Source organism: Fukomys damarensis, unplaced genomic scaffold (assembly GCF_012274545.1).
Source record: "Fukomys damarensis isolate Sample0158 unplaced genomic scaffold, DMR_v1.0_HiC HiC_scaffold_16, whole genome shotgun sequence".
NCBI classification, from domain to species: domain Eukaryota; kingdom Metazoa; phylum Chordata; class Mammalia; order Rodentia; family Bathyergidae; genus Fukomys; species Fukomys damarensis.
Window position 1 is genome coordinate 95,038,529 of NW_022900928.1, and position 14,597 is coordinate 95,053,125.

At 40.0% G+C, this 14,597-nt stretch overlaps 2 gene segments (V, D, J or C); both read right to left on the reverse strand.

Moving 5' to 3' along the window:
* Nucleotides 1-606: 606 nt before the first annotated feature.
* LOC104850647 lies at nt 607-1,387 on the reverse strand. The segment is given in 2 exon segments: nt 607-1,185; nt 1,291-1,387. Coding segments are annotated over 2 exon segments (513 nt in total).
* Nucleotides 1,388-6,675: 5,288 nt separating this feature from the next.
* On the reverse strand, nt 6,676-7,189 carry LOC104850671. The segment is given in 2 exon segments: nt 6,676-7,037; nt 7,138-7,189. Coding segments are annotated over 2 exon segments (414 nt in total).
* Nucleotides 7,190-14,597: the final 7,408 nt, after the last annotated feature.

Below are 14,597 nucleotides of genomic sequence, written 5' to 3' on the forward strand. Positions count from 1 at the left end.
ACTATAGTTGATAGGTGCAACCAACAGACTCATTCAAAAACAGCAAGTTCTTTTAATAAAAGTATATAATTTCCTATGCACATATAGCTTTGTAGATCTCAAGACATATTCCACAGTTAAAATACTCCTTGGAAAAGGTAAAGGACATTTTCAGCTCATTGTGCTATGCAAGAGAGCATGGAGTTGAAACCATTATTTTCCAAGTAAGAAGCATAGACAGGAGAAATGATGCAATTTGAAATCATGTAAAATAATTTTATAATTTTCTTAGACCACAGAAACTAAGGAGGGTAAGGAGGGATTTAAGTGTATGGTGAGGTGGTACACAGTGCAGTTTACAGGAGATGCCAGCTCGTGTCCTAATGGAATGAGGAATGCTGAGGAAGTAACATCAAAGGTGGAAAAGAAAGAGGGAGACAGCAGAATTACAAGAGAGTGATTCTTGAGAATGTTCAAATCACTTGAGTCTAAAATATGGGAATGGGACTGAGTATCTGAGAAAGACTGGAGGAGGTGATCACTGGGCATGAGCAAGTGAAGAACCTGAGAAGCCAGGTACCATCTTGATTTTGGAACCCATCAAAGAAGCTGGGAGTTTTAGGGCAAAGACGCAAGAAATAGTGTAGAAGCCATAACAGAAAGTAAAAGGGAGAGGTAACTACCCTCAGTCTGGGACTCAGTCACTCTTGGGAGAAAGTCTTACCCCCAAGAGTTTCTGTTGTTATACTTTTTTGTGGTCTGCTTCTTCCTTGCCTCCAAATAGATAGAACACCAAACCCATGTTCTTCCTGTGATGGGAGGAGCCTAAAACAACTTCTGAGAACTCAAGGAGATGGACGGAAAGGGGGAAGTACGAGGGTTTCTGCACAGCCAGGGCTTGATCCTGCAGCACTGTGGCTAAGCTGCTGGCGCAAAAATACACGGCTGAATCCTCGGGTTCTGTCTGCTGGATCTTCAGGGTGGAGAAGGATCCATTAAGCATCTCAGCTGAGAACCGCTCCTTGGGCATCCCTGAATCATCTATGGGCTGCTGGTTATTAAAGTAAATCAGCAGTTTCAGTCCTTGCCCCGTGAACTGCCTGTACCAGAAAAGTGCGTTGTGGCCTGACATAGGCTTACAGCTCAAAGTTATTGTTTGCCTCTTTCCTGTCACCACATGCCTTTGTGTCTGGGTGACTCCAGCATCTGTAAGTTGTAAGAAGAGTCAGAATTAGGGATCCCACTAAGGAACATAATTGGAATCATAACTGCCCATTTCCAAAAACACATTCTGTATTTCCAGGGACTCACCTACTCCTAGGACACAGAAGATCACACAAGAAAGGAACCTGGTGACCATGTCAGGGTGGTGCAGGAAGAGGCTGCACCTCCCTCACAGGCCCTGTGAATCTGTGCAGTGAGGCTGAGAATTCTAGGATCTCTTGTCTCCCCACAGGGAGCGTGGCTTGGGAGTGACATCACTGCCTATGTCACAGCTCAGAGGACTTCCTTCTAAAGGGAACGTTGATCCTCTACCAAAGGCCACATGAAAATCTGAGAAGTGGCTTGCTATTCTGCTTTCTTTCTGTTCTGCCTTACCATGACAAAACAGATCCATGGAAAGTTTGAATGATCTCCCAGTGAAGCACACATAATAAAACACATTCGGAGATTCCCCAAATTTGAAAGTGTACTACTTCGATTTTTTAAAATTCCTTATAAAGCTCAAGGAAAGTCATTCTAAACCATCAGTTTTTCTTTCATCAATTCAACCTCTTTTCTCAAATGTGATATATGCCAGTCTTTGAATAGTATTTATTTCCCTTAAGATTTCTTGTTTCTAATATAATCCCACACGTTTTACTTCCCTCTGCTATTATGAAATGCTTTAAGATCAAGCTGAATTTTTAAATGTTTAAAGTGCTTTTTAAACTTGCCTTATTCATGCTATACCAACTAGCAACGTTAGCAATATTGACTGGTATTGAATTAACAGCTTTCATTTTATGCTTGCATCTTCGCCTGGGCCATTCATTAATCGTCCTAACCTATTCTTCTCGACTTTATTTTTATGATCTTCCATGGGGTGGGATATGAAATTAAAGAAATTTTACTGGGTCTTCTTAAAATAACCTCTATGAAAACAAATACTTGCATATCTTCAATTTCCTGTGTCATGCAATTCTATCTGCAACGTTTTCTCTTCCTTGTATTTTTGCTCCTTTCCTCTATAACATGCCCTGTCTTACATTAGACTTTCTGAGCAGTAATAATTTTAATAATTAATCAGGCAGGCTCTTTAAGGCACAGGTTATAGCTATGACCATGTAATAATATGAGTACTTTAATTGATCTCTGTAGGTATCCTCTGTCAAAGCTGCCTCAATAATAAACTCTCCTTATAGTCATAATATTCAGAATTCCCCTATGAACTTCTGAATCTTGTCTTCCTCTTGGCAATTCCTTCAGGGTACCGGTGGGATCCTGTAGTCGTTCTTCTAAAGGGATTTCTCTGGTCTGCAGTGATATTGTCTGCCTTAGTGAAAATCAAAATAAGCTTCTCTCTTTTCCATTGTTACCTCTAAGAGCTTTTTGTCTTAAATGCATTTTCTGTTCTCTTTATTCTCTGTTTTCTTCTGGACCTGAGAATTTTCCTTCCCTTTCACATGAGGATACTACGGCTTCTAAAATGCTGTAGAAACTGCTTTCTTTAATGAAGCTGTTTTATTTGCTTTTGCTTAAAATGAATTTTTAAAATTCCATCCCACATTTCTTGTGTTTGAGCCCCTCTGTCTCCATTTATTAGCAAGCTGATGTTGAGAAAATTACACATTTTCAGTTTTCTCCTTTACACAGTGAAATATTGACTAAATATTTTTGGCAAATAGTGGAATGTCCAAGACATAGTAAGAGCCATAAAAGTTTTTTCTCTTATAAATATTATTCCTGTATTCTTGTCCTTATAGGAACAAGGAATCATCGCTTCAGACCTCTGTGGTGTCTCCTCTATTTTCTCTGCATATTTAAATTCCCTATGACATGACACTCAAAGCACAGATATTCTGGTAATTAGCCTTTAAACTTTTGCAATAATTGTGTTGATTAATTTTGCACTTCAGAGTGTACATGATCTAATTTCTTCTGCCTTAAGAGTTCTCATTACGTTTTTTCTTCAACTCAAACAGCCTGACCAATTATGTTTATTACCATTCGCTCTCAATTATTTCTGTTGGAGAGTTCACTGTTACTAAAGGTTTATTCTCTTTGACTTCTTGGAGAGTCGTAGAAATAGAAATTCTCCCATGCCAATCCACCTGATGAGTCAATTTCAATGAGTATTTTCTTACTGTCTGAAACTCAATAACCTTGTATTTTTTTAACTTCTTACCAGTGAACAGGGAGGTTGTAATCATCTAGGATTCAGAAAATATCCAGACAAGAGCAGTGGTCATTGTACAGCTCTGCATATTCTGGAGGATCTGCAAGATGAAAGCTGCATTGTTAATGTTTAACTCTAGAATCCCCTTCAAAGTTTTATATGTTCAGAGTTGAGGAGGCTTTTAAAAGGTTATTGAACAACGGGGATTACTTTATTGATGAATTATAGGTAAATGTGCTGTTAGCAAGTGGGGCCTGGTTAGTAAGAGGGTCACTGGAGGTTTGTTTTGGAAGGCTGCGTTCTTGTCTTCCTCTTCCTCCTCTTCTTCCTCCTCCTCCCCCTGCAGCTATGGGGTGAGCAGCTGTCCTCCACCATGCTTTTATACCATGCTATTTCTGCCTTCAAGCCAGCCATCTATGATTAAACTCTCTGAAACCATGAGCCACAATGAAACCTCTCCTCTTTTAAGTTGCAGGTGTTGGGTATTTTGTCCCAACAATGGAATTGACTAATATTTACATTATCAAAGTTACATATTCTGCATTTGAATTGAGGAATTTAGAGACGCTAACGGAGATGTCCATTCTCTATTACTAGTCCCAAATACATCTATTGGATATTATTTATGAATAATAAGAATACTGTGAAGATTGAAAAGGCTTGACTTTTTAAAATACAAAGCAATTAGACTTTTGTATTACATTTACTGGCAAGGAACATTATTGAATTTGCACTTACATATGCAAAAATGATCAGTATTGGACAATCAGCCTCAGTAAAAGATAATAGCCATGTAGGCAGGGGATTTAGGGCAGTGGGGCCGCCATCTGCCTTATAAGTGCAAGGTCCCGAGTTCAATCCCTGGTACCAAAAAATAAAAAAAATAAAAATAAGAAGCTAATGGCCATGCTTGAGACTCATGCACAGGTATCAGAAATAGTTCCTAATACTGCTATTCAAACAGAAACTTCAGATAATTTCCAAAAAACCTTCCCACAAGCAACCATTCATTATTACTCACAAGTCTACAGGACAGATAGACAGTCCTGTGAATCTTGGCTCACTGTTTAGATAATAATTCTGTTTGAGGTACATGGTTTTCAAAGGTTTTCATGATTCCTGTGGTATCTATTTGTCATACTCTTAACAGAGGCTTTCACAGAGCAAAGATTTTAAAATTTGGTGGGGGAATTTTGTCTTGAAATATTCCAAGTGGTAGGGATTGTGGAATTAAATAGAAATAGATCAGAGCTCAGTGAATTTCCTGATCTCCAACAAAAGTATGTAAAAATAATACAGTGAAAACAATCCTGATCCATCTACCTGGTTGTTCATTTACAAAATAGGTACCTGTCATTCCCCATGTGGAAAAAGGAGTCAGCAGGGCCATTTGCTGCTTCATAGAAAAATAAAAATAAAGTAGTCAACAGTGTCTTGAGTAATTATAAGGATTGGGCATGCTGGAGAATATGGTGGAAATTGCAGGAGCAAGGGCATGGAGAGATATTTAACTGTATAAAGAATTTTTGCAAGAAAATTAATTATATTTGATTATTAAGATAAATGTTGTGAAACATCACAAGGCCTAGATCTTTAAAAAATCAAATACTATCCCAAAATGGGACTTTTACCCTGCAACCAATGGAGCACTGGTGAATGTATAAAACCTGGAAAGAATGTCCTATGTGGTGAATTTTATCACACTAGTAGAATAAATTAGGTCTCCATTATCCATTCCAGCAAAAACAAAATCAAAGTGGGGAAATTGGGAACTGTTGGGAGGAGAAAAGAACGCAAAGCACCTGCACATATTTTTGCTGAGAAGCCTGGTGTGTAGTCACCTCCTCACAGAGTTGGCTGATAAGGAGATTGCAGAATGCTGTCTAAGCCACTCGTTACAGAATAGCCATTCGAAACAACTTTGTCTTGCATTGGCTTCTTTAAGTCTATTTATTTATTCATTCAAAACATAGGCTTTCACAGCCTTCTGATTCCCAATGTTAAAATTTGTGGAGGCTATTTCAAAGTTTCTACCCTTGGGAAGTTTAAGTTTGGGAGAGATGAACACTCATTCACTTATTCAGGAGATGTTTACTGTAATCATGAAAGAAAGTCTAAAAAAGATTGAAAGGAAAAACTGAGAAGTGAAGAAGTCATGAAATTGAATAGCCAATCAATGTATACATTACCCTGGTGATGATGTAGATATCAAGGATGAAGACAAGGTTGCAGTAGGCAGAGGACTAAATGAGAAGAGAGATCTGATAGCAAGGAAATGAGTGCAACAATAAAGGGCAGTATCCTAATGCCACATGTGCAAAGGAGCTGGGTTTTAAACTAGAAAGAAGTGGGCTGGGGATTTGGCTCAATGGTTTTGCTGCCATGCCTCACAAGCGCAAGAGCCTGAGTTCAATCCCCAGTATGGGGGGGGGAGCAACTAGAAAGGGGTAGAATGACCTGCAAGCATCAGAAAGGATCCAGAACAAGGAACCTATTAAAGGCATATGCAGATAATGACTGTTTCTTGATATACCCACAAAAGAAATTTTGTTTCATTCTGTACTATTTTCACCCTGAAATCCAGAGCACTTGAGTAACAAAAATAGGTCAATAAAAAGTGTAATTTGGCTTTGGCAGGGCTCACATGAACCTGAATTGCCTTGGCCATTCAAATATAGTATATTTTGTACCAGTTACCAAGGATACCCTGATAGGGGTTGAGAGGCAATCAGTAAGTGGATCAGACTTTAGAAGAGAGGAATTAGAACCATTCAGAATGGATTACAGTAGAAATTTCTGATGCAAATCAGAAGGAAAATGAAGATTTGGCTGTTAAGGACATGGGATCAAGAAGAAAAGAGGGCAAAGTAAAGAGGACAGGTCTTCGTGATTTGGGATGGACCAGGGTAGACCCATATTGATTGTTCAGAGCAGGCAGCTCATCTTCCTAGAATATTCATCAATTCTTTCATAGTCAGGAAATCTCACTGAGAAAGGAATTTGTTCACAGCTTCGAGTGAAGAGAGAATGGAGAGGCAGTTTAGGTCAGAAGTCACAGCCCTTATCCAGAGGTCCCGCATTCAGCTGGTGATGACAACTACCGGAAGGAAGGGTGATTTACTGTGTGAAAGATTTATCTGACATGTGAACTTTGAATCTGCAGACAATTTCCAAGGTACCCCTGAAACTGATCTCCTGTGATTTCCTACCCAAGACTTCCTCCATTTCTATCTTATTGTTTTCTTTGTCCTGCTCCCAACCCACATATGTCACATGGGGATGGAGGAGCAGGGAAGACTATACTCAGGACTACAGGGCTAGAGGGAGAAGGGGACACCCCAGGGTTTCTGAGCTGGCAGGGGATGGCTCCACAATGCTGTGGCTAAGCTGCTGGCGCAGAGATACACAGCTGTGTCACTGGGTTCTGCGGGATGGATCTTCAGGGTGGAGAACGATGCATCAGGCATCTGAGCTGTGAAGCGATCCTTGGGCATTTCCCCTTCATTTATAAGAGTTCTGCTGCGGAAGTATGCCAGCAATTCCAGTCTCCCCACCACAGTTTCTCTGTACCAGCAAAGGTCAGTGTGGCCTGAAACTGGCTCACATTTCAGAGTTACAGCTTGTCCCCTCTTTGTTAACTCATGCCTGGGTGTCTGAGCGACCCCAGCATTTGTGTCCTCTGTAAAAGAAGAGAGAATAGGGGGACAGAATAAGGAAGATATAGGAAGTCAGTAGTAGGGTACCCCGGCATGAAGATGTTAACTATGCTAAGGACTCACTTGCTAGCAGGACACACAGAGCCACACAGCAGGTCTTGATGCCCATAGCCATGTGAATAAATGTGGAACATTCAGACCAGGGTGCTGTGAGCAGGTGCACGGAAGTGAATTGTGGTACACTTTATTCTCCCAGGATGTGTCTGTCAGTGGCATCACCAAGTGACATCATCAACTTGAAAGCTCCTTGCAGAGGAGACTGTGTCTCTGGGAGACGAATCAGACAGGACTGAATTCCGCCATAACAGATCCAAGGTACAGATTTACCTCTCTGGAGGCACTTTGCAGTTCTGTTTTGCATTACCAACTCATAATGCTTTCTCTTCAGTCTGCCTTATCAAAGAGCTTGCCAAATATTTTCATTGATACCTCAAATTCCAAGTACTTCAAGTTGAGTTCATTGCCTTTTTACAAACTTCTCTATCTGCCCTCTTATTCCTCTCACTGGGGTCTCCACACTCCCAGTCATTAGTTCACACTCAAACCATCTGTCACTTAGTTGGAAGGTAACCTACAAATTCCACAGGAAGAGCAAGGATAGCCGCACATTGTGAGGGATACAGAGACTGATTTGAGGCCCTGAGAACCGATTATATTAGAACAATGCACTGGAAGGCCTCTGAGTGTCATTACGTTAGAGCTGTATTAATTCCCTGGAGCCCACACTCACAGACCCTCTCCCACATTCTTTATCTCCATCTTGAAACAAGTCTTGCTCTTAAAGATTAGCAAGTCAAATGTTTCAGAATTGATTTGCATCTTACTTTTAAGCTCCAGCAGAGCTCATTCTTTTTTTTCTTTCTTCTTTTCCTTTTTGTGTTTCTGAGGATAAAACCCAGGGTCCCGTGAATGCTAGGCAAGTGTTTTACCGTGGAACAACATCCTCAGCTCAAGCTCAATATTTCTTAATTATTATCTCCTGGACTTTTCCTTATTAGAAGAACCTGAAAACCACCTCTCTCACTCCATCCTCCTAATCCCACTTCCTCTCATGGTGAAGGTTATGGAGAGCTGAAAGAAGGCTCTGTCTCTTCAGTTGGCCAGGTAATAATTTGCTAACAAAAAAGAAAGAGTTTAAGCCCATACTTGAATTGTTGACACAGAAATGCACTGTCCTGTCCTTTGAACCTGAGGGCACCTACCAAATTTAAGCAACAAATACTCTGCAGTTTGGCTGGTGTTGCTTGACACCTGGTTCCCCTTGAAGGCACTGTCCTCTTGCAGTGCCTCTTAGGCCTAGAATGGAAGACTGTGGGCATCACTATTTTTAAAAAATCATTTTCTTTAATTTTCATTACTAGATGCCTACGTGTAGTAGATAGAATGATGGTCCTCCAGAGACATACACATCTAATCCCTGGGGCTTGTGAATGTGTCAAGTTACCTGGCAAAAGGATATTAATTTCCTCAGTGGAATTAAGATGGCTAGTCAGATGACTTTAACTGAGGGAGATTACTCTGAAATTTCCAAGTAGCTCTGATAGAGTCATATGAGTCTTACAATGTAGAAGAAAAAGGAAGAAGAGTCAGAGTAATGCAGCATGATAAGAGACGCGGCCACTCAGTCATTGTTAACTTTGCAGATGGTATGGGGTGCTGGTAATCTCTAAAAAGACAAGAAAACCGATGCTCCTCTCACCTACAAAACCTGCCAACATCTTGATTTTAGCCCAGTTTTTCCCATTTTGAACTTTGGCCTCTATAATTATAAGATAAAAAAATCTGCTGGCAAATTAGTGATAATTTGTTACAGCAGCAATGGAAATTTAATTCATAGCATTGTCCATAGAACACACTGGAGAAAGGGGCAGAAGCTAAGTACATAATACAGTGGGGAGGCAGATGCACTACTGCAAAGAATGAACTTGAAGCCAGGCCAAAGGGAGCCGAGCAAAGAATTCCTGTCTCTGCCAGGGGACACACAGACCCGGAGCGAATGACAAGATAAAGTGTAGATTGTGGCAACATCCCGATCACAGCTGAAGTCTTAGGGAGAGAAGACTCTGCTGTGAAGACCTGTCTGATAAGCTGACTAGCTGGTGGTGTCATTGTGGTTGTCATCTCCCTGAACCCAGGGTCTCTGTAGTTCAGAGTTACGTGCCCACTTCTCCTGCACCACCCTCTGCATTCAACAGAGCAGGCAGGGATGGCTTGGTCTGATTTGAGGTCAAGCTCTCTCAGGTTTTTCCAACACACAAACTGTTTCTTCCTTTTCAAAACCCGGAATGCGCAAGATGCACCGCCCTGACTCCCAGTGCCTCACATCTCTAGCAAGCTCAGAGGTGTCCCCACAGAAAGCTTACCTGCCACTTAGAGCCCAACTCGAAGCTCTGTCCAGAGCAAAAACTCAACAGAGGAAGGAGAGGTGTTCTCTAATTCTTTCATGCTGAGCCATCAAGACACCTGCAAACCAACTCTAGGTCTAACCCCAGAGTTCCCCATCCCGTGGGAAGCTCTCAGCCTCTCTCCAGACTTGGGACAAAAATAAAGCCACAGCGCTTCCTAGTGGCCATTATACAGAAACAGCACAAATGTGCTGTATCCCCAGGACAGACTAATTGTAATTTGCTTTAGTTAGTGAGGAGATATGGGATTTTATGATTCACTGATATCAGGGAATCAATCAACAATATTAATATTATTATGGCCTAGCATGGATCCATCTGGAAGACACACACTGAAGTCAGATAGGCGGAGGTTAAGTCAGTTTTAATATTGCTACAAAGCAGGGCTCTGATATTGGTGAACACTGCTCTGGTGGAATTAATCAATTCCATTCTGTCTCCCCTGGAGACTTCAGGTCCACTTTACATGGAAAATAAATTTTCTGAACCCGTAATGTTAGTTCATGTTTAGAAGGCAACAAAGACAGACCTTTTGTCTAGGTAGCCAGGAAGAAAGTGAGATAATGAAGACAGAGTGAGCTAAAATGAAGATGAGACCAGAAAAGTCACTTATTTTATTATAATAGACAAAATTTTGGAAGGAGTAGGAAGCTTACAACAGAAGTAGTACTTTGGGGATATCTTACAAAACAAGGACCTGGAGCAAGACGCTCAGGAGACTGTTTCAGTGAGGAAAGATAATCATCTATCAGTTACTCTTAAATTCTAACCATTGCATTTTGGGTGCATTTATAGAACCAACCATGCATAAACCATGACAGTGTGGAGATTAAATCGATTCTGGGCTCCTTCTGTGATCTCTGACCAAGTCTAGCTTTCACTGTGTTCTACTTCCCATCTTGCCATATGGTCCAAGGAAACATCAGGAGTTATTCAATGAACATAAGAAGTCAAAATAAAAATACCTAGTACTAAAATGCCAAAACAAGTAGATGTGTCAATTTGAAATATATATTTTTTTAAAAAAAAATTTTAAAGCTCCTGTAGTTGAAATAAAAATTGAACATTTCCATACCATTTGTGTTAAATGCCAAAGAAATCACAGACTAAGAATCTAACATTAAAACCCAAAGAAAATTAAACTCAAAATAAAATTCTTTGACTTTAATTTTAGTAATTACAGATGAGGGCACAAGCTGTTCCATTGTTATCTAAATAGTTGGATAAAATTTTAAAAAGCAGCATTAAAAACTTCAGTTAATGAATGTTCTAAAGATATAAGGAGGGAAAACTTGGGCAGAGTCTTGGAAGGAAAAAGCTGGTGAGGTTGGCACAGCTCTCTCTCCAGGGGAATTTGCTGACATCAGCTCAGCCTTTATGGCCAAAGAGCAGAACGTACCAAGGGTGAGCACTGATGTACTTTAATAGTAAGGATGAGCCAGAGGTAAGCCTGTGTCCAGGTGACCCAGGACACCTCAAGCCTTTCATCCTGATTTGGAAATCTTAAGATTGTTTATACCTTTAAATATTTGACAGAAACAAAATTCTCTCTGGAAGAAGATATGCCCATCTCCCACCAAAAATTATATCTCTAACTATAATGTGTGGTGCAACATCAAAGAGAATCATATTCATTGAAAATTGGAAATACCAGGACTGTGAAGCAGCACAAGAGGGAAATGAACAAAAGTAGCACATAAAGGTCTCAGAGGTGGAAAAAAGATGAGACAAAACAACTATCTTTCCTATGTTCAAAGAAAATAAAAGATGACTTTGGAAAATGTCATGAGGTAATTAGTAACTATAAAAACTGACATAGCAGATGGATAAAGAACCAAATAAAAATTCTGGAGATGGTGGATGGTTGTGTCATCCATCACACTGGTCGGGGTTTTGCAAATGAATAAATTAGATGAGCAACAGTGAATAAAGGCTCATAAATCATGACTTAGACTGTGTAAGGGCAGAAGGATGCCAGGGGTGTTGGAAGCAGAGAGAATGCCTTCAGAGGGCGGCCAGTACTCTCCAAGACTTCCAGCAAGTCTCCTAAATGACTTCTATTATCACCTTAGGATCTAAGCAGGGTTGGAGCAACAGGCAGACATGAATGTATTATCAGAGAGGGCTGTTGGATGGGATAATGGATTGCTTTAGACATTCTTAAAAGTAATACTTTAACCCACTAAAACACTACTTATATATGTGAACACAGATGGGTAGAAATGTGTTCAACAGTCTTTGAACTGGCCATATCTAGCCTGTCTAGTGTTGAGATGTGTTGTTTACATCGAAAATTTAGAGCCCTCTGGAGAAAGAAGATTTTATCATGAGCTAAGATTTGGAACTGGTTGCAAGAATATCCATTTGTGCAGTATCCAGTTGATGGGCAATTGGGCTGTTTCCAAGTTTTAGCTATTGCAAACTGTGCCACTATGAACATGGGTGCACATATATCACTGTGATATGATTCTTTTAATTTTTTTGGTGTTGGAAAAACTGGATTTCAACTTGTTAAAGATTAAAACTAGACCCATATCTTTCACCATGCACTAAAAAGAAATCCAAGTGGATTAAAGATCTAAATATTAAAACAGAAACACTAAACTTATTGGAAGATAAGTTAGGTAGAACTCTTGAAGATATCAGCAAAGGAAAAGACTTTATAAACAGCATGGAAACTAGCACAAAGAATCAAAATTGGGATCTCATGTTTTAAAAATGCTTCTGTACTGCCAGAGAAATCACAAGTAGAGCTAAGAGACAACCCACAATGTGGGAAAAAATATTATCAGCTGGTCTACTATCTAGACTATATGAAGAACTCAAAAAAATCAGAGCCCCTCCAAATATAAAGACTCAATTCAAAAATGGGCATCTGAAACGAGTAGACATTTCTCAGACAAAATAAAAGCAGAAAATAATCATATGAAAAAAATGTTCAACATCACTGGTCATTTGATAGATGCAGATGAAAACAACACTAAGATTCCATCTCACCCCAGTAAGAATGGCTGCTATCAAGAAGTCAACCAATTACAAATGCTGGTGGAATTGTGGGGAGATAGGAACCCTTCTTCATTGTTGGTGGGAGTACAGACTGGTGCAACCTCTGTGTAAATCAATATGGGGATACCTCAAACAACTAGGATTAGAAATCCCATTTGACCCAGCTATTCCTCTGCTGGGTATTTTCATAAAATAATTTAAAGAATCATACCACAGCAATATATGCTCACCCATGTTTATATCAGCACAGTTTGTAGTAGCTAAAACGTGGAAACAGCCCCATTGCCCATCAACTGGAGACTGGATAAAGAAGATGTTTTTTTTTTTAATAAGATGGAATACTACTCAGCCATAAAGAATGAGAAACTAGTGACATTTATAGCTAAGTGGATGCACATTGAGGCCATACTCTTAAATGAAATAAATAGGACACACATGTATAAATACCAAATAGTTTCTCTGGTGTGAAAAAATAAAAGTGTAAATAAGGATTAAAATGTATAATTGATATTGTGTAATAGGAAGAAAAATCTAAAAGAGTAGAGGAAGTGGGAGGAGTAGGGGAAAGGGAAAAAGGGAAAAGAAAAAAATATGTGAAAAGGAAAAACATGGAAACAATGTCTTTGTAAACAGGGAAGGGTGGAGGGGCTGAGGGGAGGGCAGGGGAATGGGGAAAAAATAAGAATACAGATGTATTATGTAAAAGTACAAATCTCCAATGATCAATGTCATTATATTGTATACCTAAAATATACCAAGAAAATTAATTTTTTTAAAAATAATATCCATTTGTGTACTTTCTTTGAAGTTGAAAATGTGCTGGAATAAAACAAAAGTTAACATCATAATCATATCATTATTGTAAACATATTTCCACACAAATAGAGGATAAAGAAGTATCTCAAACACACAATATATGAGACTTTGTTCGAGAAAACTTCCAGTGTAAGGGCATAGAATAAGCCAGACAGCAAGGATGTTGCCAATGTAAAGTTCAAATCATTCCAATGGCAGCAGCTACAGTAAGACAGGCTAATGTTTGTCAACTCGCATATGATCACCATCCGTATTGTGTTGCAAGTTTTGCGATTATATGTGTTTATAGGAAAACAAGCATCTCTAGACTCTGAGGAGTGAGCCTGTGATAAGTCATTTTCAGTGTTGCGTTCGAGTTGCCATGGAAAAGTGCTTCAAGTCTCTGAGATGTCACTATTTTCATACATTTGCAATCCTGTGGTTTCAAGAAAGAATGCATTCCCCACATGTCTGAATCGAAGTACATATCTGCAAGCCTCCTTCCTCCCTCAGATGAGGAAGAGTAGGGTCAGCCCTCCACCTGAGGCTGCTGTGAGTAGAGGCAGGAGAACCACAGGGCTTTGTGCAAAGCAGGGAGGTGTCTCTGCTTCTCTCTTCCTGCTGGTACAGAGATACAGAGCTAGTTCCAGGCTCTGAATGCTTGATTTCCAGAGTGGAGTAGACTCTTTGCGGCCTCACTGCAGAAAACAGATCCTTAGGCAAGTGTGAGTCATCCAGAACATCCTCATTCTGAAAGCTAATCAGGAGCTCTGTCCCAGGCTCTGCTGGTACCAGTAAAGGGATAAAATGGCCAGAAATAGGATCACACCAAAAACCTACCACCTGTCTTTCCTCTATAATGTTATATCTGGGAGAAGGAGTCACAGCATATGCTGAGTGGGGGGAAGAAGGCAAGACTTTCAATATGGAAACACTTGGAATAGTCACTGGGGAGAGACAATGCGAAAAGTATAATGTTCTAGGACTCACCCGGGCCCAGGAGGCATAGGGCCACTCCCAGAGGAGGAGAGAACAAGGACCCATGTTCTATCCCCAGTACCAATCAATCAATCAATCATCAATCAATGTTCTTCATATTTAACTTTCTCTAACTGTCCAAAGTGACCTTTAGAGGTTTTGTTTCCCTCCCCCAAACAAAATCAATAACCATGTATGGCATTTGTTTGCCAGGTCTCTTTAGTTCTATTGATTGATTGATTGATCGATTGAGACAGGCTTTCTGTATGGCCCAGGCTGGTCTTGAACTCATGACCTCAACTGATCCTCCTGCTTCAGCCTCCCAAGTAGCTGAGATTA